The sequence below is a fragment of the Oryzias latipes genome, chromosome 16 (genome assembly GCF_002234675.1).
Source record: "Oryzias latipes chromosome 16, ASM223467v1".
In the NCBI taxonomy this organism is placed as follows: domain Eukaryota; kingdom Metazoa; phylum Chordata; class Actinopteri; order Beloniformes; family Adrianichthyidae; genus Oryzias; species Oryzias latipes.
In genome coordinates, this window is record NC_019874.2 from 4,667,998 (window position 1) to 4,684,998 (window position 17,001).

The 17,001-nt window shown below is 41.6% G+C and overlaps 3 protein-coding genes across 13 annotated transcripts in view; 1 reads left to right on the forward strand and 2 right to left on the reverse strand.

Annotated features, from left to right (window-relative positions):
- Positions 1 to 1,489: 1,489 nt before the first annotated feature.
- On the reverse strand, positions 1,490 to 6,086 carry LOC101160190 (desmin). 10 transcript variants are annotated; one of them, XM_023964572.1, is made up of 14 exons: positions 5,766 to 6,086; positions 5,502 to 5,661; positions 5,247 to 5,396; positions 4,721 to 4,840; positions 4,552 to 4,647; positions 4,343 to 4,477; positions 4,147 to 4,257; positions 3,950 to 4,060; positions 3,712 to 3,836; positions 2,937 to 3,627; positions 2,748 to 2,873; positions 2,615 to 2,684; positions 1,978 to 2,572; positions 1,490 to 1,833 (listed from the first exon to the last, which is right to left on the reverse strand). In XM_023964572.1, the coding sequence occupies exons 1-14, from the start codon at positions 5,981 to 5,983 to the stop codon at positions 1,740 to 1,742; spliced, it is 2,802 nt and encodes a 933-aa protein (XP_023820340.1). In that variant the 5' UTR covers positions 5,984 to 6,086; the 3' UTR covers positions 1,490 to 1,739. The 10 variants fall into 10 exon arrangements, with proteins under 10 accessions (XP_023820340.1, XP_023820338.1, XP_023820343.1 ...); XM_023964570.1 differs by having other exon boundaries at positions 2,748 to 3,181; positions 3,224 to 3,627; positions 5,766 to 6,085; XM_023964575.1 differs by having other exon boundaries at positions 2,748 to 3,076; positions 3,203 to 3,627; positions 5,766 to 6,085.
- A 2,801-nt stretch (positions 6,087 to 8,887) lies between these two features.
- Positions 8,888 to 13,407, reverse strand: tstd3 (thiosulfate sulfurtransferase (rhodanese)-like domain containing 3). Its single transcript, XM_004077597.4, has 4 exons — positions 13,115 to 13,407; positions 12,863 to 13,030; positions 11,368 to 11,527; positions 8,888 to 11,225 (listed from the first exon to the last, which is right to left on the reverse strand). The coding sequence occupies exons 1-4, from the start codon at positions 13,242 to 13,244 to the stop codon at positions 11,168 to 11,170; spliced, it is 516 nt and encodes a 171-aa protein (XP_004077645.1). The 5' UTR covers positions 13,245 to 13,407; the 3' UTR covers positions 8,888 to 11,167.
- A 2,453-nt stretch (positions 13,408 to 15,860) lies between these two features.
- usp45 (ubiquitin specific peptidase 45) overlaps positions 15,861 to 17,001 on the forward strand; it is a 29,784-nt gene continuing 28,643 nt past the window's right edge. The window contains exons 1-2 of one of the 2 annotated variants that reach the window (XM_011484842.3): positions 15,861 to 16,186; positions 16,723 to 16,833. In XM_011484842.3, the coding sequence (XP_011483144.1) occupies positions 16,731 to 16,833 (103 nt within the window). In that variant the 5' untranslated portion in view covers positions 15,861 to 16,186; positions 16,723 to 16,730. The remainder of the gene's footprint in view (positions 16,187 to 16,722; positions 16,834 to 17,001) is intronic. The other variant, XM_011484841.3, reaches the window with a different exon arrangement.

Below are 17,001 nucleotides of genomic sequence, written 5' to 3' on the forward strand. Positions count from 1 at the left end.
ACATGCAGCTTTGACTCCTGTTTGGATGATTAGATTTAGCCCTGAATTCAAATGCAACAAAAGATCTGGACTCGAACAGATTTTTCTAATTTAACTGAAATAAAGTTGTGTTGAATCGAGGCCATTAAAATATAATTATAAAAACATGCTTTTTGTGCTCTTTCAAAAAAGAGTGGGATTTAATCAAATCATTTTGATAAAACTAGAGCGGATTTAAATGTTTTTTAATTATTATTTAGATTTTTTTTATTTGTACGAATTTTGCAGAACATTTGTTTGAGTCAGTTTTATGGATAAAAAGTAGGAAAACATGTTTTTCATTTGAACTTACTATGACGAATTAGGACCACACTCGATTTATTCATTGCAGAATAAAGCACCATGGAGAGCTCCGCTTCTCAGACAAAAAAAAGAAGGCGTGCGCAAACACGCGCGCGCACTAACGCACACTCCTTTGGTCGTTATTTATATCCTTAATGTCACTGGGTTTTTACACTTAAGTGCCAGTTGATTCCTATAAGAATAAATCTTAAAGAAATGTTCAGTTCTGCACATTTTTCGGATAATTCACACAAACAGAAAATTGATGAGGATAATTGCCCCATACAGTTTTGGTGGGATGATTGTGTAAAAATATTCTGCAAAAGATAAATATTGATCAGATTATTTGCCTTCAATGATAAAGTTATTAGTAAATTGAGGTGAGGATTGAGCTTACCTCTTGATAACTTAATTTATTTCCAGCTGCAAAAAACAAAATCACTTTTTTCACGTAAAAGCTAAATTAAAGTAATTTCGGATCCGGATAATTTGATGCATATTTGAATAAGCGGCAAGGGGTTTATTGTATTTACATTTTTCTTTTTACTTTTTATTGCTTTTTTATGCGTTTCTTTGTTGCTTAACTTGACTGATTATGTCATTTTCTCAGTGTCAATGTTGACATATTGAAAATTTAAATGTAAACAAATAATAGAAAATGAAGAACACTTCACAGTTTCACTCCAATGTTGGTTTTCAGGTTTGTGCTGCCGTCTGTTTAAGAAACAAGATTTTTTTTCGTTTTTTGCTGCAGAGATTTTGTGTTTCATTTCCCCTCTCTCTGCCCCTGAACTGAACATTAAGCGTGTTTGGCATCTCCTGGCCACATCCAATCATTCCCAATCAGCTGCAGAAGAAAAAGGTGTGGATTTGGATGGAATGAGGACAGGAAACGGCTGTAAGCTGTCACTTTCTTGCATGAGGAATTTGACTGACTGAGTCGTCAGCAGTGTAGAAAGTGTCAGGGCGAACGCCTTGACCCTAAGGTGTCTCTGGCCTTGTCTTTCTGTTTAGATGTTGTCTTCAGCCCCGTTTCCCCTTTTAGACAACAAAAGCAACTGTTTAGGCTTAGCAAAAAATGTGTTTACTTTTTTGTCAAAATATTACATTGCCTTTTATCAATTGAAAAGCCTCATGAACAGACAAATATAAAAGACAGACAAGGTGATCAAATGCTGATGGCTTTATTTGAAACTGAAATAAGTGGGAGTGCAGGACACACAAAGGTTTAGAGAGCATAGTGTTGCAAGTGAGTTGTCTTTAAATCCTGATTTGAGGGTTTAAGCCTGAAGCAAAGGGTCACTTGGGGTGTATGTCAGGAGTCAAAGGCCAAAGGTCACAGTCCAGACATGGGTTTGGTCAGTCCAACGCTAAGAAGGGCGTGGAGATTTGAGGGTGATACGAGGTCAACAGAGAATTCACTCCGCATCAGAGTCACCTGCAGCACCAGTGATGGTGTAGGTCTGTTCTTGGTGGTCCATCTCCAGCACATCATCCTCCTTCTTAATTGTTCTGTACAGGAGGAGAAACAGAGATGTGGTGTGAGATAAGATGAAACTTCCTGAAAACGGTTTATTACAGAACCATAGCCTTTAAGACTACAGGCACACAGCATGTGTGTTCCATCAGGGAAAAGATACCTGGCGGTACCTTTACCTAATAAGCACTGTCCTTCTCTCCGTCAGCTCCACAGCCTGCTCTGCATAGGTTTCAATGTTGCCATCACATCCATCCGATCCAAATCCAATTCTGGCACCACTCAAGCCACCTTTGCCTCCACCAATTTTTCCCATTTCTTTCGAATCTGGTAAAGTAGTTCCATCTCCAAGGTTTTTCCCAACACCTGTAACACCATGTCCTTTTTCAGGGCCATGACCTGTCCCTGTCAGGCTTATCATGCCACCAGCTAAGCCGGCAGTATCACCACCTACTGCAACTCCAGTGATGCCACCTTCAGTGTTGAATCCAGACTTTCCCAAATGAATGGTAGCAGGATCCAGGTCAGCCCTAACGCCCAAACCTCCAGCATGAGCACCAAGACCTCCAGCCTGAGCACCCAAACCTCCAGCCCCAACGCCCAAACCTCCAACCCCAACACTCAGACCTCCAGCCTGAGCACCCAAACCTCCAGCCTGAGCACCAAGACCCCCAGCTTGAGCACCAAGACCTCCAGCCTGAGCACCCAAACCTCCAGCCTGAGCACCAAGACTTCCAGCCCCAACGCCCAAACCTCCAACCCCAACACTCAGACCTCCAACCCCAAGACTCAGACCTCCAGCCTGAGCACCCAAACCTCCATCCTGAGCACCAAGACCTCCAGCCTGAGCACCCAAACCTCCAGCCTGAGCACCAAGACCTCCAGCCTGAGCACCCAAACCTCCAGCCTGAGCACCAAGACTTCCAGCCCCAACGCCCAAATCTCCAACCCCAACACTCAGACCTCCAACCCCAAGACTCAGACCTCCAGCCTGAGCACCCAAACCTCCAGCCTGAGCACCAAGACCTCCAGCCCCAACACTCAGACCTCCATCCTGAGCACCAAGACCTCCAGCCTGAGCACCTAAACCTCCAGCCTGAGCACCAAGACCTCCAGCCCCAACACTCAGACCCCCAGCCCCAACACTCAGACCTCCATCCTGAGCACCAAGACCTCCAGCCTGAGCACCTAAACCTCCAGCCTGAGCACCAAGACCTCCAGCCCCAACACTCAGACCCCCAGCCCCAACACTCAGACCTCCATCCTGAGCACCAAGACCTCCAGCCTGAGCACCTAAACCTCCAGCCTGAGCACCAAGACCTCCAGCCCCAACACTCAGACCCCCAGCCCCAACACTCAGACCTCCATCCTGAGCACCAAGACCTCCAGCCTGAGCAACAAGACCTCCAGCCTGAGCAACAAGACCTCCAGCCCCAACACTACCACCAGTATCCATACTCCCAGTTGTTGCTCTGACATCTTCGGTGGCAAATTCATGACTACCAATCCTCATCTCCCCACCTGCTTTAGTCAAAATATCCCTCCGGCCATTGTAACCTTGAGAATCTGTTCTATCATTAAGGCCATCAATGTCAGTTGCAGCTGCCAATCCTCTCGTAGCTTTGCCTCTACTCATGCCTAGGTCCCCCCTTACGCCTCCAATGCCATCTCTACTACCTCCCATCGGACCCCCACCCGTTCCACCTACACCGTCCATGCTTCCTCCACTGAGGCTCACACCAGCACCAACAGCACTCATGCTACAGCTGGTAAGAGACAAGGTTTGTATCATGCTGGAGAGCCGCAGGTCTTCACCCTCGACCAGTTTCCTGCAAGATAAACAGGAAAAGTCATGTTTCATTACTTTGTAAACAAATGACAGGGAACTACCTTTACAGCTGCTATTCATCCACCTGTAAGTTGTGATTTCGATCTCCAGAGCCATCTTGACATTCAGTAGTTCCTGGTACTCACGCAGGTGCAGTGCAATTTTCTCCTTGGTGGATTTTAGCTCAAGCTGAAGGGCTTCAATTCGAGCCTGTGAGTTAAGAAAATAAATCCAATAACCCAGTTAATGAGAATATAGGCCCACAACAACTGCTTTTGATTTGATCTGGTGTGTCCTTGAAGACATCAAGAGGTCAGCCGTACCTGCAAGTCTTCCAGTTCCTTCTTGTACTTTTCTTGCCTCTCTCGAATCTGGGCTTCAAGAGCTTCATTTTTAGTCCTCATGGAATCCAAGTCACGTTCTTTATTTTGGATCTGAGGGCAATGTTTTCATTTTTTGTAAATCCTTTGTTGCCCATATTTGTTTTTTGTACTAATCTTTTGTCATAATAAATACTTACATCTTTTTTAGCACCAGCTATTTCTTCTCGAATGCTTCGAACCCTGTCAACGTGCTTTGAAGTCTTTTGGGTTAAATCTTCAAACTTGTTTTTGTACCATGAATCCATCTCCTAATATTGAAAAAGCCTGTTGATGATCACACTTCTGACAGTTTTTCTTGTACTCGTAAGCTTCATTACCTGATCACATTTTTACCTGGAGATTTTTAGCAGCAATGTCATCATACTGAGTTTGGATTTGCTTCAACGCAGCAGCCAGATCAGGAAGATCAAACAGACTCTGAGCTGAAACGTGAGCTGAGTAAATCTGTTTCATGAGCTCCTCAATTTCCTGTGCAGAAACAAAGTTCGGGCGTCATCTAAGTGTGCGTAAACCCAACAGTGGTTTCTAGCAACAACATGCACCTGCTGATGGATCCGCTTCAAGAACTCCATCTCCACCTCCAGCTGCTCCAGCTTCTTCTCCAAGGTGATGCGTGAGGATGTGGCTTTATCAACATCCTAAAAAGAGTTTGGTGTCTTTTTATCTGCATGTTATCGGTAACCGAACACTGAATGAGAAAATGGCACCCACTGGACGGAAAGCCTCAATATCAAGCTCCGCCTTCTTCCTCATCTCGACCGCCTCCTCATATTTGCTTTTGACTGCCTCTAGGTGAGCAGTTGTGGACTCCTTAGCAGCAAAGGAAACGTCCTGAAAACCAAGAAACCAGAAGTAATAACCTTTCTGTTCAATTTAAAGGTGAGTGCAAGGATGTGTGAAAAATGTGGATAAGCCCCTTTTGCATTCCGGCTACACTCCTCTGTGTGTTTGTGACAGTGCCTGCAAATGTGCAATTAAGTCATCTCATCTGTGCATAAAACATAGCTGATGACAGCTGTACTCCACAACACCTCAGCAGACTGAGGCACCTCTCAGTGTGCCTGCTAGAAATGAGCCTGTTACCAGATAGAAAACCTTGAAAACACCAAGTTGACGTTTTGTATCGTTGCTAGGCTGAATTTCCCAGATCAGTGGGGCGTAAAACATCACGCCCTACTGAGTATGGATGTAAAAAAGAAACAGAGGAGATGAAGCCGGGGGAATCTGTCTGCCTCACCCGCTGCACTCTCATCTGGTCGGCAATTTTTTTCAGCTCCTTCAGCTGTTGTTCGTACAGCAGGCGCAGACCGCTTGGCTTTGCAAAGCGGCTCTGGTAGGCTTCAATCTCTGCTTCCAGTAACTTGTTTTGCTGCTCAAGTGATCGAACCTGTGACCAAAAAAAAAGATCTGATCCCATTTCTCTGCTTTACCTCTTAAAGAAAAATATCAGAAGCTGCTTTTACATTTATCTTCTGCATTAAATTTGGATTACCTTGTCAATGTAAACGGCCAATCTGTCATTGAGGACGACCATTTCCTGCCTTTCATTTGAACGAGTGCTGAGGAACTCCTGGTTCTCTGCTGCAGCTACATCCAGATCTATGGGCCGCTCTCCACTGGGCCCCACGCACAGCATGGCCCCAGCGCCCACTCTATGAACACAAACTCACGCACATAAATAGGAAGCATTGGGGGGGGGCATCTTGAAACAATGCCTTAAGGACAATACAGTAGTGTGGAGAGCTAAAGCACTCACCCAACAGCAGACACACGTGACCTGCGGGCAGCAGAGACTGTACGCCGTCCCACTGACTCCACACGCACTGCCCCAGGCCTCGCAGAGTACACGGAGGAGGCATGACGGGACTGTCTCCTGGTTGGGGAAGGGCTGCACACCCTGACCTGGTAGGCTGAGCTGCTGCTGTCTTCAAAGTGACGGCGATAGGATGAAATCCTCTCCGGGCTGTGACTCATTGCAGCTGTCTGTGTGCTTTGTGGATGTCTGAAGGGAATATTTAGGCGCCTCTCTGCCTGATATGGTTTTGTGGCTGTCCTTTTTCTTTTTCCCTTGCTCACAGAACCACTTTCAGGTTTTATACCCCCCAGTTGTTTGCCAGGCCGCCCACTCATGAGGCAGCACCTGTGGAATCTCGAGCCCTTGCACCAAATCAAGTTGATCTGACTTGTGTCAGTAGCTTGTGAGGAGCAGGGCAGGATTGCAGTATCCGTGTCTCCTCATCCTCTCCGGTTACACACTCGGGTCACATATCCGCCCGTCTTTTAATGCTTTTCTTTTCATACTGACTTGGTGTCCAGCAGAAAAAGGAGCAGGCAGGCTGGAAACGGGCAGTCTCTCATGCCAGTAGGTGCAGCTCTGATGTAATCTGCTCTGATGGGACAAAGGACTTTAATTGAACATTGAGCAGAAGCTAGAGGGTGACCTGATAACGCTGCGGCTGCAAAGAGGCAAAATTTGACGTAAATTAGTACTTATTAGTCTGGTCTGCTTTCAACATATTAAAATTAGACTATGCAAAAAAGGAAACTGAAATGAACTGCTTCAGAGAAGAAAAGGATGTGCTGAATGGGGGGGATTACTGTCTGGAGTTTACGGTTGGTGTGGCACAGTGATAAGAGGTCAAATAACAAACCTTTTTATTGACATTTAAAGCCTTTCATTACTGTAAAAACTAAATACCAGCATTTTTAAACTTCAATTTGGGAGATAATACTCAAGTTTCGACACAAAAAAGGAAGTTTGTGCTCAGAGCATAACAAGTGAAAGTCATTTTTCAGTTATTGTTTCTCCTCTTGATGGATGAAGCCATGCTGTCATTCCTTTTTGTTGACCTCACATCTGACAGCAGCGTGGCACTTTTGGAGAGAGATGGAATCTTTTCATTGTGTGAACAAACATGTCTGTTCCAACCAGCTTCTTTCCATTTTTCAGCCACACAGGGCTGTTCGTCATCAGGATATTCTCCGCTGGAGCACATTTATGATGCCGTCATTAGTAACCATTTTGCTCTGATTTTAAACACTAATAAGAAACCGTGAGATAACTGATGGATCTTTATCAAAACAGGTTAAAATGTGTAAAACCAAAGTAAGATAATAGAGAAAACATGGAAACTAGTTAAATATGTAACAGAAACAAAACAAAAAATCGAAATGACCACTAACATTAATCAAGCACTGCTTTACTCAAATTTGACAAATAAAAAACATTTTTATTTATTTTTTACGTTTGAACAATATTGTGGTTTTCTTGTAATATTATGATGTCCTGTATTTCTTCATAAAACAAACAACATTTTATTAAAAAAATAAACCTAAATGGGATGTCTGCTGCAAAAATATATTGTCAACAATTATTTAAAAATATGTAGATATATATTGTAATTAAAGTCAAATAAAAAAATGTGTTTTATTGACAAGGATTCTCTCCACATTAAACATGTGCTTTACTGTCACTTTGCAAAACCAATTTGTTCCTTTTTTGAACAAATGTTTTTTTTTTACTAAAGCGGTATCATTAAAAATGTAGTTTTAATACAAATTGATTGATAGCATTATTATAATGTAGTTATTTAGTGGTTGTAAAGCTACAAATGCCTTTAGATAAATAAAGTCATCAAAAACTAGTTATTTTGTATGGTGATGACATTTTTTCCCATCATGCTCTGGGTCAATATGCCTGCAGACATAAGTGTCACTAAATTGTATCCAAACACATCCCAGATGGGATCTGGTACGCTCTCATTAGTGTTATGTTTCTCCATACAGTTGCTGCGGTGGAAGAAGGCTCTTTTCGCCATGAATGAAGTCGTGTGCTTGGCTTGTTATTTGCCCCCAAGGCAGCTGGAAAGTATGAGGTGCATCCTTCCTGCTTGTTCACTTTAGCATATTAGTCACAACCATTGAGGGTCTTCCTTAGGAATATGGTAAAAAAGGTTTTTCTGTTTATTCTTCATCTTGAGAAGATAGAAAGTATGTTCTCTCTCTCTCTCTCTCTCTCTCTCTCTCTCTCTCTCTCTCTCTCTATATATATGTATATTTATAAACTTTTTTAAAGATTGATGAGGTTTTAATAATTGTTTTTTTCATGACTAACGTATCTAACATGACTTGCGAGTAAAGTTGCACCATGACGTTGGAATGATAAACAATTTCTACAACTATTATCCAGATGAGCACATTTTAAATGTGTTTTCTGTTATTACAAATACAGGCAAAACAAAATTGTACAAGCTAAGAAAACGCCCCGTTCATGTTTAAGTTCATTTATTCTTCTTACTTCATGTTTGCAGCAGGATTTCGCTGCACAATATCAGTGTTTATGCCCTAACAACGAGGACAGCAGCTCAGAGTGAGCAGAAATAGCGTCAGCTTGTTTATGGGGGTCGTTTGCTCGTGCCAGGGAAAAGTCATGACGGGGTCAGTGTCCTTCCACTGACAATGACTCAGAATCAGCAAGCTGCTTTGAAACTTTGAGATAAAGACTGATAAGAATTTGGAGCAAACTGACATGGTTGATGCTGTTTGGACTCTCAGCTGAGGCTGTAAAGCTCGGGTGAAATAAAGAGCAAAGTTTGCAGCTCAGCAGTGGAAGCATTCTTCTCTGCTGAAAACAATAACCATGACCACTGATGAAGCAACCTGTTAATGTTCCTTTGAGGGTCAGTGGCAAATTCAAACGGAGACTCAGTGGCCATTAGACACAGCCCTTCAACACAGTAGATCATCCCTGCGCCTGTCAGCTCACCAGCCATCCCTCTGTCTATTTTAATCCCACATATTCACCAAATGAGTGGTCTCTGAGGTCATTTCTGCAGGACGCACCTTCAACCAGTACAAATAAAGAAACAGTATTTTTATGGATAAAAACACAAGTTTTATTTTGAAATTATTGTAGCAGCAAATGTTATCTATTTACAAACGTATTCCTCAAAAACAAAATTAAAAGAGGATTAATCAACTCTCTGCAAAACAAACCCATCATTGTACATAAAAGGTGAAAACCATTCTGCACTTTCTCCACTCTAGCAATCACTCAGTATTTTAAGGAGTTATGAATTTCAGCTGATAAACAGTTTTCAAGTCACTTGAAGGAATATTGCATTTTTTTGCAGTTTTTTTTTAGCCCTGCTTTTGTACTAAAGCTGAACTTAAATAACACAAAACCAAGGAAACACTTAAACCGCTGTAAGGCTGCCACTTGAAGGTTAAAAGCACAGACAAGTGGGGACTTAGACGGGAAGGAGAAATCTTTCACTGGTGCCATGAACCAATCAGAGTGTTCACTTGAGATAAGGAAATCATTTTCCAGGCATGACTTGGATTTCTTTCAACCAGCAGAGCTGCCGTTAGTGCTACTACTCAGTAGTGTTGTTCCAAACGATTTAATTACCGGTACTTCATATAAACTTTTTGTTATGGCTGCAAGCTTCCATCTTGATGAAATCTGAAGCTGATTAGTGAAAAACTTACAAAAAAATGTGGAAAAGTGCTTCATTTAAAAAACCTGGTATGGAGTGTGCAAACTAAGCTCTGTTCGGCTCTCATTAGTTAAGGGTCAATGGTCGACGAAGTGTGCATTATTGGAAATTAATGCACACCGTGGAAGCCTGAACCGTCCTCCGCAAAGTTGCTTCAGCGAAGAGAGTTGATTTTTTATAATGCACACTTCGAAAAAAATCAATGAAAGTCCTGTTATCTGTCACACACCTAAGTGTGTGAAATTTGTTCTCCGCATTTGACCAATCTCCTGGGGGAGGGGTGAGCTGCAGACACAGCCGCTTGGGAACAATTTAGTGGTTTAACCCCCCAATCCAACCCCTTAATGCTGAGTGTCAAGCAGGGTGGCATTAGGTCCCATTTTTGGAGTCTTTGGTGTGACTCGGCCTGGATTTGAACTCATGACCTTCCAGTCACTGGGCAGACACTCTACCACAAGGCCATTATCCCACTTGTACCATGGTCTCTTACAAAAGAAATTCAACCATTTTTTACTGCTTCATTCTTATTATTTTTTCCTTTTTCGAACGCTTTCTTAACTAAAAGTGGAATATTTGCTACGTGGTGTGGCGCGTTGACCTGGGCTGCAGCGACAAAAGAAAGCCATATACATGCTGATGGTTAAACAAACCATCGGATCAGAGAGAAAGTTCCTCTTACCACTTCTTTTTGTCCAGATGATGAAGCAAAAGTTTGTTTTTTTAAAGAAGCCGGTGCAGTAATCTAGAACATTTAAGCTTTGTGACCAGAACTTCTTTTTAGACGTGCATTATCATTGTGCATTATCACTTTTTGATGCACACCCAGCAGTCAGAATCAAGTATTCACCAGGACCATGGTATAATGGGGTATTAAGTACTATGGGGGACAAAGTTGTAAGGAAGTGCACAAAAAATCAGTTAAATTGGCCTTTAATCACAGGCATCAAACTGCAGTCCTAAAAGGTTTCCTGCTTGAGCTCTAACTAACGCTGCTTCTGTTGTCTCCTATGGCCAAAACGCACCTGGCTCAGGTAATCTGCATCAGGCAGAGTGTGGCTGTTTGTGAAACCAGCAGGACACCGGCCATCGAGGCCTGGAGTTTGACACACCTGCACTTCATGAAAGAAACAAATGTTCAGGGATTGCTGGAAACAAAGCAGTTTATAGCTATTTCTTGATAATCATGTCGTGCTTAATGAGTTGTAAATGTTGGCTTTTCTAACTTTAGGAACTTTTCCAATCACACTTTAAAAAAAATCCTCCAGAACAAGGATCAAACTAAAATCTAGACAAATGAAAATCTGCTTTTTCTGTAACATTTTTGACATGCTCTTTAGAATATAACAATTAATAGAGATCTCCAAGATGTCCCATGTGGAAAAAAGAGCCGCCTACTCGTTTGAGGAGTTTAAAAGACACAAGACTCCTGAAGCCCTGAAGCTGATAAGCTTCAGCTTATTGATGAGCTAAGCAGTGTCCTGCACCTCCATCAGCAACAGCAACCCTGGCAGGAAGGAAGGCTTTTCCCTGCAGTCATGTAGCAGAGACTTAAAGAAGCTGCGAAGAACGGTGTGGCTGCTTTTGGAGGGGAAGACGCCTCATCTTCTGCTGTTGATGTGTCCTGCCTGAATAAACGACATCCGTTTCCAAAATCAGTGGGTCACTTCAGATCTTCACGTTCAGCCCAGCCTTGCCATCCATCTGGGTAATGCTGGGCGCTGAAACAGAACCAGGAAAAAAAATCTCAACCAAAAGGTAGCTTTTAGAAACATTCTATTAGTATTTTAGGACTAAGAAACTCAAATCTATTTGTACATAAAAAGCCTCCAAGAACTAGGATTGAGGTTTTGTCTGTCTCACTCTTTAAATCCCAACGAGGCAGCTGTGTCGAGAGCGGCTTTGCTCCTGATGCCCGCCAAGCACAGGAACACGATGTTGTCCCTCCGGCGAGGCATTTCAGCACCAAACTTTTCTCTGAAGTCTTCTGGACTCAGCTGGAGAGCAGTGTTGACTTGACCCACTGGTGTAGTGAAACAAAGACAGGTCAAGGGTTTCAACTATGTCACTGACTTACTGTGTCTCATGATGAGCAGAACCTAATCAACAATGTCTATAGCTGCATGATGGATATGGAATTGGGGACGCCAAAAACCATTCTGAACTGCTCAAACTACAACTTTGATAAATGATCAGAAACATCCTTCATGGAACTGAAACTAAACAAATAATCTAAAGTTCTTTTTTTCTGATTCTGTAATATAATACTGTATGAAATATGTCCTTCCGGTGTCGTAGAACCAGTGCTGATGTACTGTGCGAGTGTTTGGTTTGCTGCTAGTTGGGCTTCAGACAAGAAGGCCCTGCATTTATTATCGTCTTATGATCCTTAATGCACCTCAGCATGGTTACATTTCATTACGGTCCTTGTATTATGGCAATAAAGCTTTCTCTGTATTTGAAATACATTTCTATTGTAGTTATGGTCATAAAGTACATGAGCCTATTAGATCAGATGAGATCACGTGGATAAAAGTGTTGTTCTTTATTTAGAAATTACGTCCACATCAGCAAATAATTTTTAGCTTTATGCAAGTGAGTTTGTTTCTTTTGTTTTTAAGACACGCAGGGTTTTAGAAGGTAGGTTAATAAAGTTAAATAAAAATCAAATAGAAAGGTTTTCTGTTCTTAAAATGTTTTAAATAAATAAATTCATCCTTGTTTAATTATACATGGAAACATGCTGTTAGCTTGATTTTTATACTGTTATGATCGGTCAAAACTGTTCAGAAAATAATATATTTCTATGAACACACGCTGTTGAATATTTGATTGTGTTTCTGTCCAGCGGCTCTGTGCTGTTGTGTAGTTGTTTTTTTATTCAGAACACAGGTGACATACAGTAAAAAGCAAAGAACAGTAAACTGTACATCAATTGAAGTAAACACCAGAGGGGACACATACACAAAAATAAACTTATATTAAATTATAAAGCTGGGCAAAATGACATGTTTTAACTGCTTTTTTGTTTGTACTGGGAGAAATGGAATGTTACTAAAACCTAATTTGGGCTGATCAATAAAAATAAAAAAATTGGAATTTTATTGCTAAATTTAGTTTTATGAATATAATACTTAAGTTAGTAAAATCAGCAGATTTATTAAATAAAATTTAGACGAAAGTTTCTGATCATAATTAATGAAACCAAGATGTTTTTCCAATGTTAAAGTAAAATTTGTATAAATTTTAGTTTGGATCAGATTTGTTAATGTGTCTCAAGTGCTGCCGTGTTGTTTTAAATGATGCTGCGTGCGTCCTTACAAATAAGTGTATTTTTATGTTTCAGAGCAAGACTTACGGGGGACGTTCACGGACCCTGGGATAAAGCCATACTCCCTGAGCTCCCACGGCTCCCGGACGTCTATCACCACCGCGTTCCCGTCATTCAGGCGCTGCTTTAGCTGCTCGTAACTGACCTCAGTGCTCAGCGGCTCTGAACTGTACCCGCGGAGCTGCAACTCGGTGCCTGAAAACAAAACAAAGTAAACTTGACGATCTCTTAAAAACACACACAACGAGTCACATGATAAGCAGATGTCAGTCTTGAGACCTTGGCGACTGTTGTAAAAGACGGGCACACAGCTTCGCCCTACCGGGACAGAAGCTCTCCACGGGACAGAACTATCCCACAAAAGTCGAGGGACAACCCCAACAAACCTCCAACATCCCCTGAACGCCATGTGTTGCTAATGAATTTGTACGGAGACCCTTTGTTCTCAGCCTCTTAGGGCATAAAACCAGTCAACAAAGCTTAAAACACGGCTGCAATAAGACAATCTAGTAAACTTATGCGATGAACTAGCGCTCAATGGCTGAAACAGACAAGACCTCGACTGCGCCTGCGCTGGACTACGGATCGTCTAGAGGGTAAAAAATGTACACACAAAAAATACGGGCTCCCCTATATTAAAATAAAAACACTATCGCGCAATTATTAGATAGTTAGATAGATAGATGACTTTATTAATCCCACAATGGGGAAATTTCATTTATCTGTGGCAGCAACACGACATTCAGAAATAATCTATATAATATAACATTAATAAAGGACATCACAAATTACATTTATATTAGATAATTAAAAATATTACTAAAATTATTATGAAAAATTATTATCAAAAATGAGATTCTTATTAAATAAAGAAATAAATATTAAATAAATACAGCTGCAAAAGTGTAAAAAACATGCGGTCTGCAAAACATGTAAACTGTAAAAAAACATTGCAAATTTTTTCAAAATACAGAAATAACTAATGAAGTTCACACCAAGAACAAAAAAAAAAACAACTGTTCAGGAACAAAAAACAATTTAAAATTGAAAACAACAACTACAACAAAAGTAAATGAATCAATGACTAAACAGAAAAACACCCCTGGGACCGTGGAGTGTCACTTTGACACGGTGTTGTACAGTCTGATGGCGGTGGGGAGGAATGACCTGCGGTGGCGTTCCTTCTTACACTGAGGGTGCAACAGTCTTGTGCTGAAGGAGCTGGTCAGCGCCTCTACAGTTTGGTGTAGGGGTGGGAGGGGTTATCCATGATGGATGTCAGCTTAGCTAACATCCTCCTGTCCGCCACCTCCTCGATGGACTCAAGTGTGCAGCCCAGGACAGAGCCGGCCCTCCTAACCAGTTTGTTAAGCCTCCTCAAGTCTCTGCCTGCACTGCCCCCCGCCCAGCACACAATTCCATAAAGGACCACTGAGGCCACCACAGTGTCGTAAAAGGTCCTCAGCAGCTGTCTGCACACGCCAAAGGACCTCAGTCTCCTCAGCAGGTGAAGGCGACTCTGGCCCCTCCTGTACAGAGCATCCGTGTTGTTGGACCAGTCAAGTCTGTTGTTCAGGTGAACACCCAGATATTTAAATGTGTCCACGACCTCAATGTCTGAACCCTGGATGATCACCGGTGACTGTGATGGTGAGGACCTCCTGAAGTCCAGGATCAGCTCCTTTGTCTTGCTGGTGTTAAGCAGCAGGTGGTTAACTTCACACCAGCTAACAAAGTCAGTGATGACCCCCCTGTACTCCTGCTCATCCCCCCCTGATACACAGCCCACAATGGCACTGTCATCTGAGAACTTCTGCAGATGACAGTGGTGGGAGTTGTAGGTGAAGTCTGATGTGTACAGGGTAAACAGGAATGGGGAGAGCACAGTCCCTTGAGGTGCCCCCGTGCTGCAGACCACCACATCAGACACACAGTCACGCAGCCTCACAAACTGTGGCCTGTCTGTGAGGTAGTTGATGGTCCAAGCAACCAGATGTTGGTCCACACCTGCAACCTCCAGCTTCCTCCTCAGCAGTGATGGCTGAATTGTGTTGAAAGCACTGGAGAAAATCAAAAAACATGACTCTCACAGTGCTCCCAGGGGCCTCCAGGTGAGACAGGGCCCGATGCTGCAGGTAGATGATGGCGTCATCCACCCCGATGCCTGGTCGATATGCAAACTGCAGCGGGTCCAGTGCTGAGCTCACCTGAGTGCGGAGATGGCTGAGGATGATCCTCTCCATAGCCTTCATCAGGTGGGAAGTCAAGGCGACAGGTCTGAAGTGGTTCGGTTCCGTAGGACGAGGTACCTTTGGAACCGGAACCAGGCAGGAAGTCCTCCAGAGGACTGGTACCTTCTCCAGTCTGAGGCTCATATTAAATATGAACAGCATCACCACACAGAGCTGGTTCATTCCTTTATTGGTCATAAACCTATATAAAACAATCTGTATTTTCTTGACGATAGATAGATAGATAGATAGATAGATAGATAGATAGATAGATAGATAGATAGATAGATAGATAGATAGATAGATAGATAGATAGATAGATAGATAGATAGATAGATAGATAGATAGATAGATAGATAGATAGATAGATAGATAGATAGATAGATAGATAGATAGATAGATAGATAGATAGATAGATAGATAGATAGATAGATAGATAGATAGATAGATAGATAGATAGATAGATAGATAGATAGATAGATAAACTTTATTGCGGACTCGTAGTCCATAGTACAAAAACCTACAAAAAAAGACACACAGACACCCAATTATATTTAAATTAAATACTTGTGCAAATTCCCCAGTAAAACTACTGTAATTTCAGAACCTCATTTCAACTTTCCCTAAACTTAGCAAGAGCAAATATGTTACGGTTTACAAATAGATAGTAAACATAGAAAGTTCAGTGTCACAGTGTGAACCTGATATTTATGTCTAAAATCATGTTGGGCTTTTTTTTTTTTTTTTTTTTTTTTTTTATCTTTTTCCAAATTAAGAACAAACTAAAATAAATTAGAAAAGTTCTACGGGCCCTGAACGCCGCATCCGACCAGTGGAGTTGCCGTAGTGCGTCACGTTAAACTATGCTTTTGGCTATTGCTACCAACAGCTTACCGACTTTTATTTTTAACTAAATTAAATAATAAAGAACAGCAAAGAAACTGCTACAATTACAGTCGTTTAAATTTTATCATCGCGTTCTTTCCAAGGAGGTGATATTTCGGAGTGGTGTATGAAAGTAATTGTGGTCATTTCTGGGCTAGCTAAAGTAGCTAGCTTGTCTGTTAGGCAGAGTTGACATCTCTCAGCTAACACAGAGTTTAGAAGCTAACTGGAAGAGGTGAGTTCAAATTGATGTATTACTTATCTTAACAGGAAAAACTAAACTTCATTCGCTTTTGAACTTGCTTTGTAAGGGGATATAGTGACATATATTGTAAAGGCCAACGAACATTTGATTGATTTAGCAATGTCGCTAATCTATTTCCTTTTATGTTGAATGCTTTTTGACTTTGTTGGAAAATGCAGTCTGGTTTAAAGCAATTCCCGTTGACGTCAGTGATCTTATATAACAACAACAGCCCTGCAGCTAAAGCTACACAAACTTGGGATGGAATGAAACCAAAAGACTTGGACTGGGGCTACATTAGAAATGAGTTACCAAAGATTGTTATTCTTTCTAGAATATTTTCACTCTATGTTGCAGATTCAGCTATTGTTTGTGTTGCTTCTTTTGTTCTTGGTATAAAAGACTCTTTGATCTGTAGATTAAACTACAACTGTTTTATTTTATTTGTTGTAGTGTTTAAATAAAGTTATGTTAGTTTTTGTTTACTTGTATGTAGCATTATTCAGTTGTACATCCGTCCTCTTCAGACCTCCAGATGCGGCTAAAGGACCCCTTTTCTTCGAAAGCTGTTGAGATGACTAAGCGGACCAACAAACCGCGGAAACCCAGAGATGAAGAGTCATCAGATGAAGTCAGTGGTATGTGGACAAATGACAGGCATTTACTTTACATGGCTTCTTTATCTGTGTGATGACTTTGAATAATTTAAAATAGTTGTAATAAGTACAAAACATAATCACCTTTCACAATATTTATAGTTATGAAGAGGGAAATTAGTTTTTAATTGAAACCGTGAATCAAAATAA